The sequence below is a fragment of the Podarcis erhardii genome (genome assembly GCF_964252035.2).
Source record: "Podarcis erhardii genome assembly, chromosome: 10".
Taxonomy (NCBI): Eukaryota; Metazoa; Chordata; class Lepidosauria; order Squamata; family Lacertidae; genus Podarcis; species Podarcis erhardii.
In genome coordinates this window covers 32,762,995-32,788,534 of record NC_138500.1, presented here as the reverse complement: position 1 = coordinate 32,788,534, position 25,540 = coordinate 32,762,995, and the positions used below count along the sequence as shown (strand labels likewise).

The following is a 25,540-nucleotide window of genomic DNA, read 5'->3' as shown; positions in this document are numbered from 1 at the left end:
GGACATTGTGTGAAGTTGATTGGCCCTTACAAGAAGTTAATTGGCCTTCGGAAGGGAGCTTTGATTTGCAGCTAATCGGCCCATTATATCAGAACATCTTGAATGTCCACCCAGATCAGATCCCTTATATTTCTACTTGGAAAACCAATGTAAAGATGTGGAAAAGAAACCCCCCCCCCCGGCTGAAGTCATGCTGCCAAGAAGCCTCAGGCAGCTGAATCTGCTCAGTCAGGAAGATAGGAGGACAACCCCCAGTCCTCCAGGATTCGGGGGGGGGGAGAAGATAAAGTTTTGGTGCCCCACTACCTTATGCCCCGGCAACAGCCCTGGCACCACCCCCGCCACAGGGAGCAGATGGCCCAGCCCCAATCCCGTGGACAATGCATTGTTAGACCTGGGCAAAGATGAAGGAAGGGAAGAAAGAGAAGAGGATGATGAGGATGAGGCATTTGTAGGAAGATTGGTTAAGTTGACAAGCGATGGAAAGATATGAACAGAGGAACAGGCAGAACGTTTAAGAAAGTATGTGGAACCTTATGCAAAAGAAGTGGACGTCAGTCCCCATTTGGTTAAAAACAGCAGGATCTATAGGGGAACAGAGAAGAAAGTGGCAGAAAGAGTGGGGAAGGCAGTGAAGAGAGTGACCCTCCATAGGGCACATGAAGCACAGGAAAAGGGCGCGGCCAGAGTGATGCCTCTCCACAGAGTGTATGACCCTCCGGCCCCCGCGGGACCTGATGGGGTGGTGCCCAATGGAACTTATACAGTTCAACATGCCCCCTTCTCTAGTGCAGAAGTTTGTAATTAGAGGAACCAAAACCCTTCGTTTGAGGAAAACCCAGCAAATCAGACCACTGAAGGGCAAAATACCCTCACCACTTATCGCCAGAATGTCTTAAATGGCATGAGAAGGGCAGCCAGAAAACCCACCAATTTTGCCAAGATCAGAGAAATAATGCAAGGGACAGAGGAGGCCCCTGGAGCCTACTTAAAGAGGCTGAAGGAAGCCTACCGCCAGTATACCCCTGTGGACCCAGATAAGGCTGCCAATGTCATAAAAACTGCCTTTGTAGCCCAGGCAGCGCCCAATATCTGCAGGAACATTTTTATGGGCCACACCCTGAAATGGATGTTAGAAATAGCCCAAACCACCTATAATCAGAGGGAAGAAGAGGCCCAGAAGAAAAAAGGAGAAGTGATGGCCCTGAGGACGGGAGGTCCACCGTTAGGAGAAACCGCCCGGGGAGGAGGGCGAGGCCGCTTAGGAAAGAATCAGCGTGCCATCTGCCAAAAGGCACCTATTTCCTCTCCCAGGCTAAAAGAGGAAATGTCAGGAGCTACTACTACATCCGCGTTTGAAATTCCAAGTCGCCACAGCCCCCAACCCAGCTACCCCATTACCGGTAGGAGAAGGTGAGGAGCCCACACATGACTGCATTGAAGTAATGGATGAGGTGTACTCTAGCAGGCCTGACCTTAAAGATGAAGCAGACCCCCAGTGGCCATCATGGTTTATGAATGGAAGCAGCTTCATGGAGGTTGGACACCGGAAGGCAGGTTATGCAGTGGTAGCCCTGGAAGACCAGGTGATCAAGGCAAAGCCACTCCCGCCTGGAACATCGGCCCAGCTGGCAGAATCAACTGCGCTCACCAGAGCCCTAAACCTGGTGACAATGAACCAGCCTTTGTTCATTTAATGTTGCAGGAATTGGCTAAGGCACTACAAATCAATTGAAAGTTGCATACAGCATACAGACCCCAGAATCAGCTATCCAAGCTGACACAGGAAACTGGGTCTAATTGGGTGACAATGTTACCTCTGGCATTACTCAGGGTCCGCAATCTCCCATTAAATTGTGCTTGGGAGACCGGTCCCATATGTCAGAATGTTGTCCCCACATGCTGGTCAGGATATGCAATTGAATAATTATGTCCAGACATTCTTCCGAGTTTTCTTTTGTCTCGACAGGTGGACCCAGGCTCACAACGCCTGTGTATTGGTTGCATTAGTTCGAGCCAGGTGATGAAGTGTGGGTAAAAGATTGGGCACGGACGCCGCTACAATCGTGCTGGAAGGGACCTTATACCGTCCTGCTCTCCACACCCACCGCCGTGAAAGTCGCTGGCATCACCCCTTGGGTCCACCACACCAGAGTGACCACTACAGATTGGACTGTGCAACTAAATCCCGATTAAACCCTTCGGCTGACCATCTCCAGACCCTCCGCTGACGACCGCTCTGCTGATATCACACCGGAAGCTGATATCTCTACGCACAGCTGAAGAATTGGATGGGAGGGGCGCCCGCGGGCAGCGTCCCCAACGTGAAAACCCGTGCCGGGACTAATCCAGGAAGTCCACCAAGACATTTAATACTTTCATAAGGACTTTCTCTTTTTTTCCCCCTGTTATCTGCTCTATGCCCCACAGCCCTGACCCCACTGAGCCATACCGCCCTTACTGGCCTGCTGGCCTCTGCTACGAATGGTTCGTCTTGCCGGTGGTAAGAGATGGCGTGCTCTTTGGCTATTGGAAACTGGGGTTTGATGAGGTTGCCGTATTGAAACACCCCACTGCCCCGTTGTGGCTCCTCTCCCACACCACTGTCCAGCACGCGTGGGTAGTGCTCATACGGGAAGTTGCAGAAACGGTCGAAATCTATCGAGTTCTGGACCGCTCTTGCTGTTGTGGGAGGGTAGTCAACTGTTATCTGGGGGGTAGAGCACTGTACCAACCTCATTTGATAGACCAGGTCCTACTCTTAATCCAGGCGTTAGATGGGACGGAACCTATCTTAATGCAAGTGTTGCAGGGGTGGGAGCCTTAACCAGGTGTGCATTGAAATTGCTGAACAAGTGCCAGTAAGAGTTGCCACCCCAGGATTTCAGCTTCCATATGCTCTGGTCAGTAGGGAGGCAGCACGAGAGTTCAATCCACCCAACAGGGTTAGTAGGAAAGTTGACCCACATAGTGGGAGCATCAGCTCACCGGTGGGCTCTCATCCTTGAGGCTCAACAGGTAATCGAGCACAAATATCAGTGGGCTCTTCAACAATGAGCACACCCCCTGAATATTGCTGGGAGGAACCATGGAGTGATTGGGGATGGTGGATGGGAGTTATTTCAACTGCCCTTGCCACGTGGATGTGTCTCTTTTTCTGCTGGCATGAGCGTCATAGGCTCTGCGGGAGACGATGGCCCGATCCTTCTATCCCCTTGATGATCCTCCTAGTATTCCTTGTTCTCATAGTTGCAGGAGACAAGGAAGGTGCTGCACCTGGTAAACATGGACAGATGGGGACTAGATTATTGAGTAAAATATCACGAGGAGAAAATTATCATAAGATGTGGAAAGACAATATTTATATCAAGGATATGTTCAAGTTCACCACAATGTTAAATCTTTCCAATTGTTGGCTGTGTATGCACATACCACCATATGCTAAAAGGCCAGGTTTGATGCAGCATGGAATTCCCATTGGTAACATCTTCAACATAGAGAGGAGTTTGTGTGTTAGTTCATTCTCATTGCTGTATGTTTATCCCAGATAATAATGTCAGCATTTCGGCCACAATTGACCACATGGAAACAATGATAGCTGAGAACCCGCTAAAAACTACAGAAGGTGATTCTTGGCTGCCCGATGGTAGTTGGATCAGGAATATTATGGTATTAATAGCAGGGTCACTTATAATCCTTTTGCTTCTCTGCTTTTGTATTCCCTGCTTGATGCAATGCTTGCAGAATATGATGGAAAAGATGATGTCTCGCATGATGGGACCTCGCGTGATTGCTGTAATGATAGAATATAGACCCATACCCCAGAACGAATCTAAATAATAGATTGTTCAAAAGAAGAGGAGGGAGTGAAGGGAGAAGGAAAGGTTAATATTATAAAAGAAGCTAAAGGGCTGCAGTTGTGGTTAGGCAGCTAGCAGAAACCGCAAATGTGTCAGCTCTGAAGCTGCTTCCTGTTTTCAGCTCTGCAGACTGGGAGCTGTTTCCTGTTTGAGCTATCGGCTTTAGAAATGTTTTAGAAATGTTTTAGAAATGCAAGACATATATGCAGGGGATGAGAAAGGTTTCTCTCAATATTCTCTGTACCTCGTACCTAAGAAATCTGCACCTAAGCTCTGTACTTTGTACCTAAGAAAGGTTGCTCTCAAATACTATCTGCAGTAAAATCCTGTGCTAATCCTGTGCTAATCTTACTTCTGCAAATTTGGCCAGACAGTTAGCACATCGCCAGTGACTGCTTGCTAAATTTGTCTGGCAGGTCAAAAGTCCATTTCTTAGCTTGCAGAAATATTTTAGCTGCTGTTTGCAGATTTAACCAGACTTCATAAGGAGGCCAGGAGGCCCCCTTCTTCCTGCCTTATGCTTACTAATGCAAAAATGAGAAAAGACACGTACAAGCAAGAGGGGAGGGGGGAGTGCTTAGCTAGCAGAAAGGCACGTATGAGGAATGTTTAGCAAGCATTAAAAATGTGTTTAGCAAGCAATATAGATGTGCCATATAAGGGAAAAAGTTGAACATTTGCTAGCTGATTGGGCAAATCTGGAAAGGGTATGGGAGGGGGGAGAGTGTTCAGAAAAGTATAAGAAAGTCTGCTGAAGTGTTTTGCTTTACAGCCAGTTTGCAGGAGCTATCCTGCTGGTTGTCACTCTGCGCAGATTGCAATAAACTCTTTTCTCCAAAGAAGAAGTTGCTTTCCTGGTACTTTTGTTCCCTCCATGGTCCAGGGGATGGCGAGGCTAATGGATCCCTAGGTAAATAAGGCTTCAGTGACATCTAGTGGAGCAGGATCACAAGGAGCAGGACCACATCCACATCCACACTCACACCATACATTATAAAGCACTTTATAAACAGCCATAGCTTCCTCTAAAGATGTTAAAGCTGTCAAGAGTTGCTAGAAGTCCCCCATTCTCCTCCTAGAGCTACCATTCCCAGAGTTCCCTGTGAAGAGGGATAGATTATTAAACTATTCTGGGAATGCAGGAAAGCCAGAAAGCAAGGAGAATGTACCAGAGAAAGAAAATGGGAGTGAGGGTGGGAGAGGGAAGGCTTTCCTGAATATATTGCCCCAGGGAGGAGAAGGCATTGCTGCCATGAGCAAGTGAGCAGGAAGCAGGAAAGGGGGGGGTGTCACCCAGAGGCAAATTTGCCATCCCTCCCAGAGAAGGGGCCCAGACTCCAAGTTTTCATTTTTTTTTTTTTAAGTAAGTCTCTAGGCCTTCTGGAAAGAAAGTTATGAAACAAAATGTGCAGGCACACTTCTAAGCAGTATCTCTGAGAAAAGCCAGTCTGGCTGCTCCTGATTTTCAGTGTTTTTAGCTAATGAGTGAAGTTGGAACTGTGATTGATGAATGAGTTGTTTGGACACCAGGATACTGGAATCCCTGAAGTCCAAAAGAGCAGCTGTCTCCTCGACATGATTTTCCCAAAACACATTAAGTGCAAATAGATGTTAAAGAATCCTCTCACCCCCTGCTGTGGCAAATACAGAAAGGAAAAACTTTGCAAAGCAACCTAGGCAGGTCTCCTGCTGTTCAGGAGCTAAAGACCAGGCACACATCCAGATTGTTCTCCTGTGGGAGACACAACTACAAGCCCCTGGCTTAGGAAAAGTCAGGTGTGGCTGTCCTGATAAGCAAACTCTGCCCTCTGAGTGTTGAGGAAAGTTTGGCAGACTCAGTAGGCAGATATCTCTTTGTTCATGGTGTCTAGACAGTCATCCAATCACCACCACTGGTTTATAGGAACCCAACTCAGCACAACAAGACTTTATTCGGGAGACATTAACAGATTTAGACCATTTTAAGATGACAGATTATATTAGGAGACTTAAATTGCTGCAGTCGTGACTCGAAGGACTGAAGTAAGTATCAATATATGAACAATTTCTACAACCTCTGCCTGGAAGAAATATTAACTGAATGGGACCTGGTGGACACTTGGCAGGCACTGCATCCAGAAGGCAGGGAATCCTCATAAATCAATGTCACACATAGACCTAATATTAATACCAAAAGGTGATCTTCATCAGGTGGTGAGTGCAGAAACTGGGTCTATAACAGTCTCTGATCATGCACCAGTCTCCATTTACTTAAACTTTGGTGCACTTCCCCCCAGGAACCAAAACTGGTACTTTGACCTTGGTCTTCTCACTTGTGCAGCATCCAAAGAATGTTTAGCTAAACCTTTGGACCTTTACTTTAAAGAGAATGACTTGCATATGGAAATAAAACAAAATGAGAATATGAGGGAAGTCCAGGGGAGGGGGGGGGGATATGGGGATTTTGTCAATGTCTGGACAAAATATAAAGACTTATTGGAAAACAAAACTCCAAGGTGGCTATCACCTCTGGAAGCTAAGGCCCGAAAAAGACCCAATATGGAGGCCAAATGGCCAAAATATTGGGAAATATTAGAAAAAGATGGAGACAATTGGAAATTGCAGAGTTTGGAGAAAATGAAGGATAAAGTGCGAGACTGGCTACACTACGCTCAGATTAAAGAAGTCTTTAAAAATGACAAAAAGTTAGGGTTCCAGGTGGAGAAATCGAAATTGGAAATAGAATTGTTAGAACCTAAGACTAAGGTAATCTCAAGAATGTATAACTTGCTGTTAAAATGGAACACACAAGACGAAATGGTTAAATCAGCTATGATAAAGTGGGCACAGGATATTGGCTATAACATCATGTTTGAGGACTGGGAAAGGTTGTGGACCACTGGGTTGAACTTCACTGCATGTAATGCTTTGAAGGAAAATGTAATGAAAATGATATATAGATGGTACATGACCCCAGTTAAACTTGCCAAAATATACCATGTGTCTGACAACAAATGTTGGAAATGTAAAGGAAATGAAGGAACATTCTTTCACCTCTGGTGGACCTGCCCTAGAGTGAAGGCCTTCTGGGAAATGATATATAATGAGTTGAAAAAGGTATTTAAGTATACTTTCCCCAAGAAACCAGAGGCCTTCCTCCTGGGTATTGTCGGCCAGAGGGTGATAAAGAAGGACAGAACTTTTTTCCTGTACACAACAACGGCAGCAAGGATACTCATCGCTAAGCATTGGAAAACCCAAGATCTACCCACCCTGGAAGAATGGCAGATGCAACTGATAGACTATATGGAACTGGCCGAGATGACCAGCAGAATCCGAGACCTGGGAGAGGAGAGGGTTGAAGAAGATTGGAAGAAATTTAAGATGTATTTGCAAAAATACTGTAATTTGGTTGAATGTTAAGAAGGATGCTAGATCATAAATAATTGAGCACCACTAAATTAGATGGAATTGGGATGACAAGTGAGAAATATAAACCTTCTGGAGAACTATTAGACTATATTTAAATGAATGGGGCACAAGAATGTAAACAAGATGATAAATTGCTGGTAAAAATTTACAATGATGTAAGTGGGAGCGGGAGACGTGAGGGAGTCCAAAGAAGTTATGAAACTATGCTACGATACATGTTATATTGGTTATTATGTTTATACTTGTATTTAAAAATCTTAATAAATATTTTTTTTTAAAAAAAGGAAAATTGTTAGAGAAATATTGTTAGAGGATGTTTACATGAAAAGACTAATAATATTTTTTTTAAAAAAGAGAATGACTTGCCAGACATAGGCGCCCCAGTATTGTGGAATGCAATTAAGGCTGTTCAAAGGGTTAACTGCATATGTGAGGTGATCAGAAGGAAGAGAATGTATGAACAAGAGGTTAAAATCTCACTGCAGAAATTAAAAAGCTTGAGGTGATATACTCTTGGAGTGCAAGCCAAATATCTTGTAACGCATGCTTGCATTTTCCATGGCTGGGTTTGTTTGTTTTTTGCCCTGACTCTACAACTTTAACAGTTGGTTGATCTTCAATTTTAATTTTTATATGGTTTTATTGTATGGTGTTATGGTTGTAAACTGTGCTGATATTACTTATTGGTATGTTTATTAATACATAAAATGAATAAATGCTTCATGTTCCTGGCTTCTGTAGTTGCTTTTGAGGTTAATGGTTAAACTGTAAGATACACTAAGCTTAGAAATATTATCTAGGAATGGCACAAATCTGGAAAGGGGATGGATTAGCGATTAGGGTAAATACTCTTTCTATCTTGGGCCTGGCACAGTTTCTGGGAAAGCAAAAGGTGAAATGCTGCAGAAGGCTGGTGAAGAAGAGGAAGAGCTCCATTTTGGACAGGGGTTCTCCAGGGCATGCATGGCGACCTGTAGGAAAAGAAGACATAGTATTTTGCGCATGAGATCAGGAGGAAGGAGTGGATCGGACTGCACCTATAGGCTCCACTCTGGCCTGCATCTCATGTATTTAAAACCTGGTCAGTATCCACCTCCCCACCTGGTCCCTCATCGGATCTCCGTCCCCCTCTCTCTCCCTCCATCTTTTCTAGGCTTTTTGGCTATGCTTGACCTTGCTTGCTATGGACCAATTGCTGGCCGCCCTATTCAGAGCCGGGCAGGAATGTGTCCATCAGACTAACCTCATTGCAATACCTCTTCCCTCCTCCCTTTACACTGTAACAATAACTGATGAAATTGCTGCCTCTAGTCTAGCTTTGTTTTACTGTAACTTTGTCAAAGGTCTTGTTATTTACTCCACACAAAACTGCCTTATCACACTACGCACTCCAGACAGTTGGCTGGATCAATAAATAGGTTCCAGAGGTTAAAGGGCTGTTCATCAGTAGGGAGCCAGAGACCAAAGATCTCCATCTGGTGTCAACAGAGAGAACCAAACTGTGGGAGGCAGCAGTGGGGAGGGGCTGGTTCACTCGCCGCCCTTTGCTCTTGCAGTCCAGGCTACAGGGAGGCACAAAATTTAGCTTCCTATGCACACTGGTCCTCGCAATTCTTTTAAAATTTAAAGAGTGAGCTGAGCCTACCTAGCTAATATTATCTTGGAGTCTCTGGATTTAATTATTAGTCCCAAGTGGCCAAAAGATTAATATACTAATATTAACCCCTTGAATTTGGATCAGTAGCAAATGAGCAACCAGTGCAGGTCTCTGGACAGAGGGGTTATGCGCTGTTAGGGTCTCTCTCCCATCAGGATTCATGCCACAACATTTTGCTTATGAATCAAGCACAAAGGAAGCCCCATACAGAGCGCATTGCAGTAATTCAATCTTAATGGCACTAGAGATATTAAATATCAAAAGAAGAAGAGACAACAAGAAGCAAAAGCAAAGTTGCATTCTGCCTGTCCCACTCCCTGAAAAGCTCATCTATCAGAGTGACTCCGCCCCATGACCATGCTCGAATCCAGATTGGAATGGATCTAAACCTGCCCAGTTAGAAGGGGTGATAGTGTAAATTAAATATTGCTGTTAATTGCATTGATCGTGCTTGGGTCTGTCTCTTGAGTTGTCCTCAACTGATTTATGTTTCGAGTTGGAATGCCAACTGTGGCGGCCCACCTGAATACAGCTCAAGACTACAAGTTTCTGGTATGACTCCATACCCCCCCTTTCTCACCTGAAAGAGGGGTGTCTGTGTGTGTTGACTGATATACAGCCAGCTGCATCCAGCAGCCATGTGTGAGCCTCTCTCTAGTTTAAGTCTCTTTTACTATTTTGACTACAGCCTCCTAAGACAAGGTTACTATACTTAGTAGGGTATAGTATATGGTGCACTAGCATCTCCTAACTTCATGTATGTAGTGTGAATAATAATGGTCTTATGGCTATAAAGCACTTTATTTCTAACGGTGTGGCCAAAGAATTTTCTTCACCATCAACTCTGAAATGGCTGACAACAGTAAAGGACAAAGATCCTGAAGCTCTGCTGTGCTACCCTGCTGGTTACACAGGTAGAGGTGTGATCTTAAAGCATGACCACTATTTTCTTAACATGAGTTGGAATGCCACTACGGCCTATATTCCCTGCAGCCACAGAACTGCTTGTCACTGTAAAACACACTTAAAATGTGCCCAAAGCTGAATTCAACACAGTCACAGACTGCAGTGGTTCTGAAAATTGGCTTATATATTTCAAATAACCACACACAAATATAAACCACTTGTGAAGTACAATCTGAAATGTCTATGTCTTCTCAATATTTTCTCCTTGGAAGGTAGCCAGGAAATAGGGGAAGTTGGTTGTAAAGTATGATCCTGATGGTTGTTGTTTTTTTATTTTAAAAAAACAAGAAGTTTGAGTCAAAAGTACATACTCTCTCTTCTCAAGGAGCTGACTATGGAAACCTGTTATTCTTGCTTTCCCATCAGGCGGGAAAGAGAAAGTGAGGCATCTAACCATAAGCCTGCATTTTTATCAAAGCTTCTATATATTTCAATCAAGGCTTGTATTTAAAAATGAGCTTAAAAAAAGGATTTTCAAATGTTTCATGCCAGGCAAAAGACCAGCTGCCTAAAAGAACCTTGGCAAGATGTTTTTCCTCCTAAGACAAGAAGGGCCCCATTGATTTATAGTAGAAAAACAATTCTCAAAGTCATAAAAAGGGAGAATTACATATGCTGCCCCAAGGCTGAGAAAACACCATTAGGAATGGGGAAGATAATACTAATGTGCCTCCCAGTAAAATGAGCCAGATCTTCTTTCTAAGGTTGAAAGGCCAGGAGCAATGGGGAGAAACATTTAGCTGGAAAGAGAACATTTTTGGGGGAAGTCTTTTTCTAAAGCTGTTTCTTAAACTAAGAGAGTTAAAAAAGGTTAAAATGTGTTAAATGTTGGAAAGGCAACTGGCTTGGCAGAAGAAGCAGCTTCTTCCTATTTTATTTTGAGGCTGGAGAGGAGGGGGAAAGGGGGAGGTGCAAACTGAAGAGGCTTCTTTTAAAAGTTGTGTTTTATTGAGTTCCTTCCTTTTCACTTTGAGAAGCTTTATTCTTTTAAGAGGCTACCTATGATAAATGTATGAAATATATTAGCTTAAATATATTGGCTTAAATGTAATTATGCAAAGGATTTAAGGAATGCTAGATTCTTATTTCATATGGTTGTAAGAGTTGTATTTATCCTGAAATTAAGTCAGCCACCAGCCCCCCCCCTGCCAGACAGAAGACGCCATCCAAGCAGTCTTGATATATAGTTGTCAGGCATTTTGTTTAGAAACATTAAATGAAGGAAATCTTTCAATGTTGATGTGAAACTCAAGATCCTTGACATCTGTTGAACATAAAAATGTAAGATTAAACATCTGTTTTAGAAGGCAATAGGGCAAGAAGGGCAAGAGGTGAGCTGGTAATTAAGATTCCATGTAAGATATATTATTACTTATATGTCATATATATAGCTCTTTGTCTCCCTTATAAGGGCAAGGAAATGGGTGTATCTTTTGTGGGTGTATCTTTTGTGATTGGCTCTAGCAAACAGCCAATAGGAATTTCAACCAGGCTGATTGGACAGAGGCAGCCACAGGAGGAGCAAAGGGGGCTGGATTAAGGGAATATAAGTGCTGGCCAGAATGGCAGGAGGCCAGGCCAGAGCTTGGTAACCATGTACCACTGTGCCTCTTATTTATTTGTCTGACAAATAAATTACTATTTTAATTTCTCTATTGCTGCGTTGAATATTTCATTCCAGCTAAGCGTTAACCACAAGCAGGGTGCTACATTTTATGGTGCCGTGACTCGGATAAGTGGTCTGCTGGAACGCAGCCCCTTCGCCCTACTGGGCAGGGTACAAGAGAGAGGACAACTGCTTACCCAAAGCGCGCACTGGTAAATTTTTTCCAGGGGGAACGCAGAAGACTCGTCTGTCTGATACCCTGCTCACTGGCGGCGACGGACCGGGGGAAACAGGGAACCAACCAAGGGTAAGTGCACAAAGGGATTTTTGGCCCTCCAATTAATTGGGAGGAAGAGAAGTCTTGATCAAACTTCTGCGTCTCAGTAAGGGGAAACTGAGTACGCTAGGTGGTTGGGTACATCAGATGGTGATCTGGTGTAGGGAAAGGGAAGGATTGGGAGGTAGAGTGTGGTGAAGTATCCAGCGCATTGTATGTGTGAGAAAGTACAGAGCAATCTGTAGCTGACCTGAGTGTGGAGTGGGCAGTACTTCGATTCCTAGTGAGGCGACTCCATCTAGGCAAGGAAACCCACAAAGCGCGTCTGTGAGTGACTGAGTGGATACTTCACAGGGCCATACAATGGGAGTTGGGGGTTCAAAGGGGGAAAATACACCTCTTGAGTGTATGTTAAATAATTTTAAGAAAGCCTTCTCAGGGGCATATGGAGTCAAAATGACGCCAGAGCGCTTGAGAACGTTATGTGAACTAGAATGGCCAAAACAAATTACTGGATGGCCATCCCAGGGAACCTTTGATATAAATTTAGTAAGCAAACTTTGGACTGATATCGCCAAAGAAACTGGAGGGTGCCCAGAACAATTTCCATATATAGATTCCTGGCTGAGCACATTAAATAAAAATCCTCCATGGATAAGGGAATGCAAAGTCAAACGATGCAAATTATTGGCTGTAAAAGCCGAAGCTAGGAAAGGAATCTTGCCAAATAAACTCAAACCCATTTTTGAGGGGCCAGAGGAAGAGGTGCTTCCACCTCCACCCTATGCTCCACATCGAAGGGAGCTTAATCCAAACACTCCACCAGTTGTAACCCCAAGGCAAGAAACTGGAATGAATAATGGGAGTGGAGTCACAGAGCTTGATTCCTTGATAGATTATGATAAATATCTTCAGGAGGCATTGGAGTTCTATAATAAAGCCCAAGCAGAAGTGGTTATTCCACCTGTGACTCCTAATAGACCTCCATCTACAGTCTCCTTTAGTGGAACAACTGATTGCCCACCCCAAACCCCTGTACATCCAAGTCCCAGAGAAATGTTACAGAAGTTACAGGGAGACCTTGCTCGGTCAGCAAGCAATACAGCCAGGCGTATAAAGCTGCTAAAAGAACGCCTTGCGACAGATACCATCCCCTATGATTTGAGGCCCCTAGAGCAAAGTGAAGAGAAAGATCACGTAGTAGCCCCTCTTAGAAGAGTATTTGATGCACTTGAGGAGCCTGCGCTGGTTAATGGGCAACCCGGACCACGGCCACCTCGAACTTCGACCCTGCAATATATTCCATTCACAACTACAGATCTGATGAATTGGAAAACACACACCCCATCTTTTGCAGAAAAACCTCAGGCTATGATGGACTTGGTGACTTCAATAGTAAATACTCATAGCCCTACTTGGACAGATTGTCGCCAGCTCCTAAATACTCTGTTCACCACTGAGGAAAGGAGAGACATAATTGAAAAGGCACAGATATATTTGCGTGAGCAGGCCAGAGTGGGAAATATTTATAATATTGACCGTCATCTCCAAGATAACTTTCCCTTGGAAGATCCTAATTGGGATCCAAACAATGCAATTCACCTGGCCAGACTCACCACCTACCGCCAGACACTTGTGCAAGGTATCCGTAGGGCATGCCAGAAGCCCACTAATATGTCTAAAGTCTCAGAAGGGTAGATGTGTTACCCATAACACTGTTTCGTGTTCGGTGTGCACCCACAAAAAGACTTAAGTTGTCACCTTTTGAGCTCCTGTATGGGAGACCGCCCTCCTTTGTTCAGGATATTCCAGCTGACCTTAAACAAATAGGAGACCATGTGACACAGGAACAAGTGCAATCTCTCTCCCGTGTTTTTGTTTCTCTTAACAGGTGGGCCCTCGAGCGCACGCCGTGCAGCATTGCCGAGCCGATTCATCAGTTCCAGGCTGGCGATAGCGTATGGGTGAAAGAGTGGAAACGCGATCCACTTGCACCTAAGTGGCGTGGACCTTACACCGTCTTGCTCTCTACTCCAACAGCGGTGAAGGTAGCTGAGGTGACCCCCTGGATTCATCACTCTCGTTTGAAGAAGTCTGAAGGCAGTTGGACGTGCAAAGGTGACCCCTCTAATCCTTTAAAACTAACTCTCTCCAAAAACCCCTGTATCTAGCCCTACCGGGAACGGGCTAGGTCACGGGCAACATTTGACGACCGGCCTGCTGCAGCCACAACCTGGAAGCTGGCTGACCTGCGCACGCCTGAAGCTTGAGGAGCGTCTGAACCAGCGACTGTGAACGGAAAGATTCTCTAATACAATTGATTGACTGCCCCCCCCCCTTGTGGAACAATTATCAGAGATATTACTCATTGGGGATCCTCGGGATATATGTTTTGGTCTTGGTGGTTCCCCATTTCTGTCACTGGGGGAATTATATTGGGGCTAATAATTATTTGCTATCACAATAAGGTAATCTTTTGTGGAAGGAATGCATATACTAGACATCAACATGATTTTATTAATCCTGATCCCTTGGGAAGGGGAAGGGTCCTTGAATCTGACCAAATTGGCTAAATATGGATTCAGCCATGACCACAATATGTGGGTAGGTTTAGCTGAAATGGTAGCTAATGTTGCAAATAGGACCAATTGCCTTGTTTGCTCTCTTGGGCCAGATGATTCAGAGGGAGGTATGCCGTTATTACCGATACCATTAGATGCTATTGGTATGGTAAGCGAAATGCCACACCAAACTGAAATACAGAATTTCCCCGGATGGAACTCAACTAAACCATTACGAGTTATACCTGTACAAGGGGAATTCTGTGTACATAAATCATCAGATGCAGCTGATTCTCCCATGATAGGCTCTTCTCATTGTCACTATACTTGGGATTATAAGAAGAATAGTCATACCTGGGCACACGGTACTACCTATCGAACTCGGAATGCCTTGCCCTGTGCACCTCCTTTTATTCATGCATGGAAAGTGGTGTGGAACATAACTGTGACAGAAGAAGGCAATCTAACATACTGCACTGTAAACTCTCTACCCCTTTTGGTATTTCGCCTTCTGTATTCCCCGTACCAAAAACCTCAGACCCGATGGTTGTGGTGGATATGTGGAGAATGGGCATACAAGAAACTCCCTTCCAAATGGAGTGGGACTTGTTTCTTGGGTTGGGTATTACCACCAATGTGGATTATGCCCACTAGTTCGGCCAGGCGAACACGAAGGAATGCTGATATTTCTCATATAGCAGGAGGAAGTACCCAAAGTTGGAGCGGTACTGATGATTGGCCACCAGAGCGCATTATAGCCTATTATGATCCTGCCTCCTGGAATCCTGGTGAGCTCATACAAGGGGCACGGGATCCTATTTATAATCTAAACAGAATAATTCGATTGCAAGCAGTAGTGGAACTTGTAACCAATGCAACGGCCCAGAGTTTGAGACTTATTGCACAACAGTTGGATGAAAGTAGAGCCGCCATTTTGCAGCTGAAAATGGGAATGGATTATGTACTTGCCAGGCAGGGAGGCCTATGTGGAGTCTTGAACTTGACAGGGAATGCCTGTTGCTTTAACATTTCTGATAATGGTGAGGCAATCCGTGTGTTGGCCACAAAGATGGAGAATATAGCACATGTCCCAGTACAAACATGGGAAGGATGGGATATGGGATGGCTCACCAATTGGTTACCTAATGTCACAGGACTCAAAGGGATACTATTGTCTTGCTTGTTTTTCTTGACAGTAGTAGTATTGGTTTTATGTATGATGCCATGTATCATTTCATGTTTTAGAAGTACAATTAGCAAGATGGTTTCAAATGAAACTCTACCTCATATCATGGCCCTATACAGAGCTTTACCTCAGGAATATGATGAAGGTCAAGCTATCAAGGACACTTGGGATGAAGGTCCTTGAGCTTGAAAGGGGGGAATGAGGCATCTAACCATAAGCCTGCATTTTTATCAAAGCTTCTATATATTTCAATCAAGGCTTGTATTTAAAAATGAGCTTAAAAAAAGGATTTTCAAATGTTTCATGCCAGGCAAAAGACCAGCTGCCTAAAAGAACCTTGGCAAGATGTTTTTCCTCCTAAGACAAGAAGGGCCCCATTGATTTATAGTAGAAAAACAATTCTCAAAGTCATAAAAAGGGAGAATTACATATGCTGCCCCAAGGCTGAGAAAACACCATTAGGAATGGGGAAGATAATACTAATGTGCCTCCCAGTAAAATGAGCCAGATCTTCTTTCTAAGGTTGAAAGGCCAGGAGCAATGGGGAGAAACATTTAGCTGGAAAGAGAACATTTTTGGGGGAAGTCTTTTTCTAAAGCTGTTTCTTAAACTAAGAGAGTTAAAAAAGGTTAAAATGTGTTAAATGTTGGAAAGGCAACTGGCTTGGCAGAAGAAGCAGCTTCTTCCTATTTTATTTTGAGGCTGGAGAGGAGGGGGAAAGGGGGAGGTGCAAACTGAAGAGGCTTCTTTTAAAAGTTGTGTTTTATTGAGTTCCTTCCTTTTCACTTTGAGAAGCTTTATTCTTTTAAGAGGCTACCTATGATAAATGTATGAAATATATTAGCTTAAATATATTGGCTTAAATGTAATTATGCAAAGGATTTAAGGAATGCTAGATTCTTATTTCATATGGTTGTAAGAGTTGTATTTATCCTGAAATTAAGTCAGCCACCAGCCCCCCCCCTGCCAGACAGAAGACGCCATCCAAGCAGTCTTGATATATAGTTGTCAGGCATTTTGTTTAGAAACATTAAATGAAGGAAATCTTTCAATGTTGATGTGAAACTCAAGATCCTTGACATCTGTTGAACATAAAAATGTAAGATTAAACATCTGTTTTAGAAGGCAATAGGGCAAGAAGGGCAAGAGGTGAGCTGGTAATTAAGATTCCATGTAAGATATATTATTACTTATATGTCATATATATAGCTCTTTGTCTCCCTTATAAGGGCAAGGAAATGGGTGTATCTTTTGTGGGTGTATCTTTTGTGATTGGCTCTAGCAAACAGCCAATAGGAATTTCAACCAGGCTGATTGGACAGAGGCAGCCACAGGAGGAGCAAAGGGGGCTGGATTAAGGGAATATAAGTGCTGGCCAGAATGGCAGGAGGCCAGGCCAGAGCTTGGTAACCATGTACCACTGTGCCTCTTATTTATTTGTCTGACAAATAAATTACTATTTTAATTTCTCTATTGCTGCGTTGAATATTTCATTCCAGCTAAGCGTTAACCACAAGCAGGGTGCTACAAAAGGAAGATAACAGGACAGCTTATAATCTTTCCCCTTATACCTCAGCCATTCCTCTCTTGGATTTACCTAGAGAGAAAGGTAGGAAGGCCTCTCGCTTGACAAACTGCCCATTTGCATCCAGGAAGTGCTCTGGGTAGAATTCATGTGGCTTCTCCCACATTGTCTCATCCTTTAGCACAGAGGACAGATGATTAAAGACAGCAGTCTCCTAAAATGGCAAGAAAAACCAAGAGATTAGAATCCACTGCTGGTAAGGCAAGCTTGTGGGTGGCTGGAGCACACATCAGCAGCAGGGGGCCAAGTCCAAGGATACCCAGTGCTGAGTCCAGGCCTGCATGGAGGAGAGAGAGAGGAGGAAAGAGCTTATCAGGACAAATGTGTGTTAACACATTTGGTAAATTTTCAGGAAGTTCTTAAAGACAATTTGCAGAAATGTGGAGAATTGAATGTAAGATTTGAAAAATTAGACACTACGGGAAAGACAGATTGAGAAATTCTTCCATTCCCATTACGAAGTCACCCCTCTGATTCAAGGCAATTGTAGAAGAAGGTATGTCATTTAAATCTGCAAGTAATGTGTCTTATGAAGTACCTGTCTGAAATGTGCTTATTTACATTTATTTACTTATTGCCTCTACATCCCATCATCATGGCAGCATGCATACCGGTAGTTCTTCCTCCATTTCATCCTCATAACAGGGCTACTGAGGTATGTTAGGCTGAGAAAAGGTGATTGGCTCAGCATCACCCAGTGGCCTTCATGGGCCTGAGTAGGGTGCTGGATTCCCTACACATCTGTGAAAAAACAGAAAGTTCCTTTTGCTACAGTTCCTGGTATTTCCAGTACTACTCTTAAAAGGGTTTTATACTAGACATTTAGGCCTACCAAGTTCTCTCTCCTTGCAATTCTTGACTATGTGACCATGTTGTGTGATCCTTCCAGGCTGCATTTTACACTAATGGCTGCTGGCAGCATAGAAATTTAACACAAGCTGTTTCTCCGGCATAACATTTGGGGTTGGTTTGCAATGCTGGTTTACGGTAACAGAAGAGGTAACACATTGTGCCTGCTGTGTGGTCATAATTGCTCCCTATTTAAAGCATGCAGTAGCCAGCTTTGAGTTAGTCTGTCTCTTGTTCAATTGATGTGTAAGTAGTTAGTATGAATTCCTGCAACTTTTTTTACTTTGCAGCCATGAGTTCCAGTTCAATCGACTTTTGCTACTGTTAGCATAAAGATCTCTCACGTGTGACCACCCTGGTTCTGATTTACCTTAGGAATGACAAACTTGCCAACCTCAGTATCTCTGTGGACCATATATGGATTTGCAAAAGGTAAGACATCAGCACATCGTTGAATTTCATGTATCACAGCGCAAGTATAAGGCAGCTTCAACTGGTCTTCCATCACAGGTGATCGTACCCTGCCAATCTCTTCATCAATTTCTTCTTGGACCCTTTCTGGAAATATTCATTTAGAAGTATTATTGCATTGCATATGTGTCTTAATCCTTCCAATTCTCCAAGCATGTTATGGTAGCATGTTGTTGTTGTTTGCATAGAAAATTTCAGCAGCCCTGGACACTCTGCGAGCTTTAAGGCTGAGCACAGATTTGAATCTGGGGCTCCAAGTAGGGGTCTGCTGAATATCCTCCACATAGGGACTTCCGGGTTAGCGCCTCTGGCAATGGCGGAATTCCTCTGATCGGGAGGAATTTACTCCGTGGAAACAGGGTCTGGCCGCCACGGCGAAGGCGGAGACCCACTAAAAATCACAGGCGGGAGAAGCCTGTGAACCTGGGATTCGGCTGGCACCTTTTGCGCCTCCCCTACTCGCGGGGAGACCCAGTTTCGGGGATCCGGAGCGACGTGGGGTGAGCAGCGCGGTGCTTCGAATTGATTGCTTCTTTCACGGAGTGAAGCCACATTGCTGTTGCCGGAGAGCGCTGACTTTTTCCTGTAGACAATTCGATTTTAAACAACTACCCGTGAGTAGAACGGAAATTTGGATCTATAAATGTCTTAATTTGGCACCGAAATGGGAAGGTTTTAAACAGGAAGTCCGCCTTCCCCTTTTGTAAATAGATTGAAGCAAAGACGCTGCAAGCTAAGGTCTTGGAAAGTCTTCCGCAAAGGATTAAACTTCCATCGATTAAAACTATTAAACCCCCCTTGGAAGCAGGAGAAGGGGGGGGGTAATTTTGGATCGCGCAAGCCTGCAGGAGAGAGTGTTGAAAATTAAATCACCACTGCTCTGAACCTGGAAAGGGTTCTGCCAGTAAGATTGACGTTTTGAAGTTCATTGGCTGTGAATAGAACGTATCTTGACAGTTAGCTAAATAAGAGAAATATATTGTTTCCATTGTCCTCTTCTGTGTTTAAAAAGGAGGAAAAGTAACTGAAAATTGAAACTATATTTACTGTTTGAACTGTGCTTAAGAGGATTGACACAAATAGAAACTGTTTCCCTCTAGAGGGAGCCTTTGAAACTGTTATAAGAGCTGAGCTGGGGAAACCAGCTGCAAGATAAGAGACTGTGAGAATCAGGGATTGACCTTGGACTATTTGAGAATGTCAACAGAAGAAGCTTTAGTGATTGCATTATGCAAGATAAGTCACTCGTTGGAACAACTGCACAAGAAGACAGATGTCATGACTACTAAAATTGATAACTTGGGACAAAAAGTGACTAACTTGGGACAAAAAGTGACTAATTTGGGACAAAAAGTGAACATTAATACAGAAATTATTCAGGATCTGATACAGGAATTTACTTTGACAGGGCAAATTGTTGAGAAGGCGAAGGAGAAAGTTGCTGTTGTTGAACCTAAAGTAATACAAGTGGGAGCCCCAGCCTTACAGAGGCAAATTGAGGACTATAAGTTGAGGCCTTTTATGATTGAATTTAGAAAAAGTCAGATTTTGAGGATCGAAACCCTGCCTGGACTGGAGAAGGAAAGTTGGATAGATCCCTTCATGTAGGGATTTACTGACTTTTGCTGTATTGTTTTTAATACTGATTGGGAGCCGCCCAGAGTGGCTGGGGAAACTCAGCCAGATGGGCGGGGTATAAATAATAAATTATTATTATTATTATTATTATTATTATTATTTTGGGATTTGGACTTGGGTCATGTGGAGATTGGAGCTGTGGGGGCCTTTGGATTTGGAGGAATTTTGAAACATGTCCTGAAATACCTTATAGATTTTAGATTTAACCATAGAGATCTGGTTGACCTGTTGAGAAGGAATAAAAGCATTGCTAGGTTGGAGCTTCCCCGAGATCTGCTCTTCAGTATCAAAGGAAGGAAAATAAGAACAAGATCAGTAGAAGACAAAGTAAAGTGCATGTATAAATATGAAGAAGACCTGCAGAAGGGACTTGGAAAAGAGTTAAGAGCCTCGGACAGAAGATCACCAGGTTGATGGACTATTTGGAATTGACGAATGACTGGCAGTATCCGAGACCAGGGAGAAGGATGGTGGAAGAAGATTGAAAAAAGTTTTAAAGTTTATTTTCAGAAATAGAAATATTGTAAAATTACTGAGTGTTAGAAAAATGTTGGAATGAAATCTTATGGCTTTAGTTGAAATGTTATAAGGAGTTAAGCATAAATAAGCATTATAGTATTAATGGAAAATAAGGGTAAAAATAAGTTAAGATATTTATATGACAGAAAATAGAGAAAGATGGAAAGGAATTGCTGAAACAATTAATAGAAGTGGAATACAAAAAGGGAGGTGAGAGGAGGTCGATGAAACAAGGGTATGAAAGATAGACTACTGAAATGGTATAATGTATGTTTTTAAATTGTTTTTGTTTTGTTTTGTTTAGGTTAATGTTGTGTTTTGTATTGTTTATATATTGTACTGTATTGTTTTTTCCTTTTCTTGTTTTTTTTTCTTTTTTTCTTTTCTTTCCTTTTTGTAAGTTTTAAAAGTAATAAATATTATTTTTTTTAAAAAAAATATGAATATCCACATAACCCAAATATTGATTCAATCTTTGGTGGGTGGTGGTTTAGTTTATCATTTGATTATATAATCTATGCAGTTCTTCTCCATTGTAGACATGTACATTTCCCACATCGTCTCAGCTGTTTCAAATTCTTTTATCTTCATTAATCTGCACTGTAACTAATAGCTCAGTTGATAGAGCATAGATTTGAGCCCCACATTGGGCAAAAGATTCCTGCATTATAGGGGGTTGAATTAGATGACCCTCAGAGTACCTTCCATCTCAACAATTCTATGAAGTAACATCAGATTTAGGTGTTCAAATGCCTATTCGTTTGAAGACATACATACTTAAGGGGCACTCAGCTATTCAGAAGTGGATATATTTGTGAATAAATAAAAAAACACCTTTTTGAAAAATACCCAGATGAGAGCCTATGAGCATCAACATTTAAGGACACAGATTAAAAAAATTCTCCAGAGTTAGTGCAGAGTAGTTACAAAGTGATACATAGTTAGGACAAAGAAACAGCTTCCAAAATACAAATGAAGTTTTATTAGGCAAAGCAGCTTTGTTTTCCAAGTGCTTGGTTCCAACTGCCTTGTTTCTATTTTGAGCCATTTCATAATTGTAATTTATTTATTGAATTGTTATCCTGGCCTTCCTCCTGATGTGGAAGTTTTGAATCCAAATCAGATCTAAAGCAATTGCACAGCTAACTTGCCCATGAGTAAGCCTTTCCAATTGGAAAACCCCATGAGGGATCAGTCTATCTTCCCCAATACTGATCACTTACTCTGAACCTCAGGATGATTGACTATGTTCAACAGTCCCCAGAGTACGGTGGAAGAACTTGTTTCAGTGCCAGCCATAAACAGGTCAACAAGGATATTAATAAGGTTTTGCTCATTAAAACTGCTATCTGGTTTCCCTTTAGCCTGAAGGAAATGGAACAAGTTAGTAACTCACATGGAAACAGCACAACATCATGTCATATTTGTTAGAGAATAGTGTGTACTAATGATCTTTCCCCTTGCTATCAATAGTATATATCTGACCAAAGCAAAGTGAATAATAAAGGAAAAGCTGCTCAGTTTCTTGAGAAATACTGCATTTCATAAAGCACATGGGTGTTGAAAAAAATGGCAGCCTCACCCCACAGTAACATCTAATACAGCCTAGCTCTTTCTTTGGCATAATTGCACTGAGCAATAAACTCACCAGTTTCGGAGCATAGGTTGTCATTGTCTGGGCATATGAAACAACTGCTTAATGACTGCTTGTTTGTTTATTTAATTTGTCTCCCATCTTTTTCTCCAAGGTACTTCAGGAGGTGAACTCAAATGCACAAGCTGATGTCAGGGTAAAGAGTTAGAGGTGTTTACCCACCAGGTCTTGTAATTTTACTGGCATGGTTTAGATGGCAGAAATTCTAAATAAATCAATCCTAATGAAGAAGCTACAAAAGAAGCCCCAGTGGTTCTGTGTCTATAAATGTCTTCCTACCTTATCTATCTCCTCCAGAAATGCATCAATCAAATCTCTTGAGAAGGTAGGATCTCTGGTTTTCTTATGTTGACTCACAATCTCTTTTAGAATTATACTAATATCGCCATAGCGTTTCTGCAGTTTACGATGAGGTCCAGGAAAATAGGACAACCAGGATCCTGCAGCAATAAGCTGGCAGGGCAGAAATCAGAGAAAGAAGAGATATTACAACCTTTTCAGATACAAAAGACATTTAATAAATATTTCACTAGAAGTTAAGTTCATTCTGATAGGTAGTTCCTAACCAGTCAGTTCTTCATACTGATGGGAGATTATTCCTTGCCAGCTTCACTCCCATTCCCCCCCTCACATCCACCCTGTGGTACAGAGTTCCAGAGACTGAGCATATCCATTGAGAATTAACTTTTCTTGACTTCCGGAGGCGGCGCGAAAAGGCAATGGCTGCCCTCTTCTAACCGGGAGAGGGTAGCTCCGCTGAAAAGGGTCGTCCGCTACGGCGAAGCGGAGACCCACATTGGAAAACCGCAGGCAGCAGAAGCCTGCGGTCCTGGGACCCGGCGGGCGCCAGGAGCTGCCCTCAAAACGTTGAAGGAACCCCGTAAGGGGCCCCGGATCGCGGAGGGGGTAGCGGCGCTGAGGGTCGTTCCGCAATCAACGGAGCGAAGCCGCGTAGCTGTTGCCAGTGAGCGCTGACCTTTCTTCCTGAAATTTTTGCTTTGAAAACAACAACCCGTGAGTAAATAATAGACTCTATACAATTTGGAACTTTAAAGTATTAAATTTGGCTGAAAGCGGAGTGACGAAAAACAGGAAGTCCGTCTTCCGCTCCCGTTGAACTTGAACGCAAAGAGCTGGAGGAGTGGAGGCAAAGAGAGATCTTTTAAACTAACTGATCTGAGCACCCATTGAACTTTACCTTAAGTGGAATAATAATTTCATGTGCTGGACTTTATGAGTTTTAGCTGCATGGGGATACCTTTCTTCTCTTGGAGCTACATTTTAACTAAAAAACCCAGGTGCTGGAGCTGCCTGAGAAATTGAGCTGCCAGTTTGCAGTTTGCAGCTTGGATACTTTGAATCTGAACTTTGAAACAATCTGAGAGAGTTTGAACTTGTTACTCTGAAGCATTTGGATTACCAGTTTGCACCATTAGAAACACTGTTGCTGTATTAAATCCTAACTCTGCTGAAAATTTTTTTATTGAAGGTTCTTGGACTTTGAAATCTGACTTTATTTTAATTGGAATTGATCTCTTCCTTGAAATATTTCAAACTCCCCCTAGAGGATTTGGGACTTACAGCAGTGACTTTTATTTTACTTTCCTTTTCCCGGCCCTCTGTTTGACTGTTACCATCTGGGCTGCTGCTTTCTCATGGGAACAACTCAGCTTGACCTTGACTTTTAGATAACTTTGGAATGAGTGGTGCAAGAAGGAGAGGAAGAGCTAAACAAACAACTTTGACAACTTTAACCGCAGCCTCACAGGCACGTAGATCATCTGTGCCTACTTTGCCTTCTGAGGAAGAAGCTGCCTCTCTGCCACGGGCAGGGGAGGGAGAAACTGAGGAATTACAATTGGAAGATATGGCCTCAGGGGCAAGCACTGCTATTTTAGAGAAAATCTTTGAAAAATTGGAATCTTTGGACAAGAAAGTAGAATCTTTGGACAAGAAGGCCGATGAGCAAACATATAAAATTGACCAAAACACAGAATGTTTAAATAAATTATCTGGACAAGTTGCACAGAATACACAAGCAATTGGAGAATTGAAGGAGGCTGCAGGGGAAAATCGGAAATTGGCTGAAGATACCAGCCAAAAACTTGAAAATTTAGAACAAGAGGTAAGACCACTCTGCAAACAAGTAGGTGAACACCAGACCTATCTATCTATGATCGAACTGCGGAACCGGGAGAGTAATTTAAGGATAAGGGCGATACCAGAAGTGGAAGAAGGCAACCTAGCTGAGTTTTTGACTAAAGAATTCTCCAAATTCTGGAGCTTAGAGGAAAAGGATTTTAAAATTGTTTCAGCTTTCAGGCTTGGAAGACTTATAAAGAAAGAGAAGCCCAGAGACTGTTTGATAATATTGAGGTCAAAGGAGGAAAGGGACAAGATTTTGGGCCTACACTACGGAAAGTCACTGGACATTTTGGACAAAAGAATTGAGATTTACAAGGATATTCCTAAACAACTGTTGGATCTTAGATCTAACTATTTGGAGCTGACAAGATTGCTAAGGAACAACTCAATCATCTTTAGGTGGGAATTCCCCCAAGGATTATCTTTCACCTTTAGAGGGAAGAAGATCAAAATCAGAACATTGGAAGATAGAGATAAATTTCTGAACGCACACGGAGAGGACCTTCACAAAGGAATTGATCAACTTCCAGGGCCTGAAACACCAGAGGTACCTGCACCCTTGGATCCCGAAGATCCTTTGAATAAGGTACCACCCCTCGAAAAATAACCAGATTTATTCAGGATGTCTCTGCAACTTTTGAGTTGGAACATTAATGGTTGTAACATCCTGGAAAAAAGGAGGAAAATTTTTCATATATTAAAAAAAGAACAATTGGACATTATTTGCTTACAAGAAACACATGTGACTAGGCTCCATAGAAAGGTGTTAATAAACAAAAGACTTGGTCAAGAATTTATATCTTCGGATAGAGTAAAGAAGCGAGGGGTGGTGATATATGCAAAAGAGAGCCTGTCACCTAAATTTTTATTCAAAGATGAACATGGAAGAATATTAGCAATTGAGATACAATATCAAGGAGAAAAGATTCTGATACTAGGAATTTATGCACCAAATGACGGGAAATCGGAATTTTATAAGAAGTTGCATGAGATTATGCTGGACTATCTGGACTACAACAATATCATTATGATGGGAGATATGAATGGGGTCGTATCGACTAACATGGATAAGTCACAAAGCCAAAATGTTACAAAAGACGGCAGACTACCAAAGACTTTTTTTGAAATGACAGACAATATGGACTGGATTGACAT

General features: G+C 42.7%; 1 protein-coding gene across 5 annotated transcripts in view; it reads right to left on the bottom strand.

Moving 5' to 3' along the window:
- Positions 1–7,621: 7,621 nt before the first annotated feature.
- LOC309350615 (cytochrome P450 2D14-like) overlaps positions 7,622–25,540 on the bottom strand; it is a 37,196-nt gene continuing 19,277 nt past the window's right edge. For 2 of the 5 annotated variants that reach the window (XM_081877630.1, XM_081877633.1), the window contains 5 exons: positions 22,520–22,693; positions 21,810–21,951; positions 18,329–18,516; positions 17,122–17,263; positions 7,622–8,242 (listed from right to left, as the gene is read on the bottom strand). In XM_081877630.1, coding sequence (XP_081733756.1) covers positions 8,064–8,242; positions 17,122–17,263; positions 18,329–18,516; positions 21,810–21,951; positions 22,520–22,693 — 825 coding nt within the window. In that variant the 3' untranslated portion in view covers positions 7,622–8,063. Of the gene's footprint in view, positions 8,243–10,000; positions 10,276–17,057; positions 17,264–18,328; positions 18,517–21,809; positions 21,952–22,519; positions 22,694–25,540 lie in introns of those variants that run through there. The other 3 variants (XR_014160470.1, XM_081877631.1, XM_081877632.1) reach the window with 3 other exon arrangements.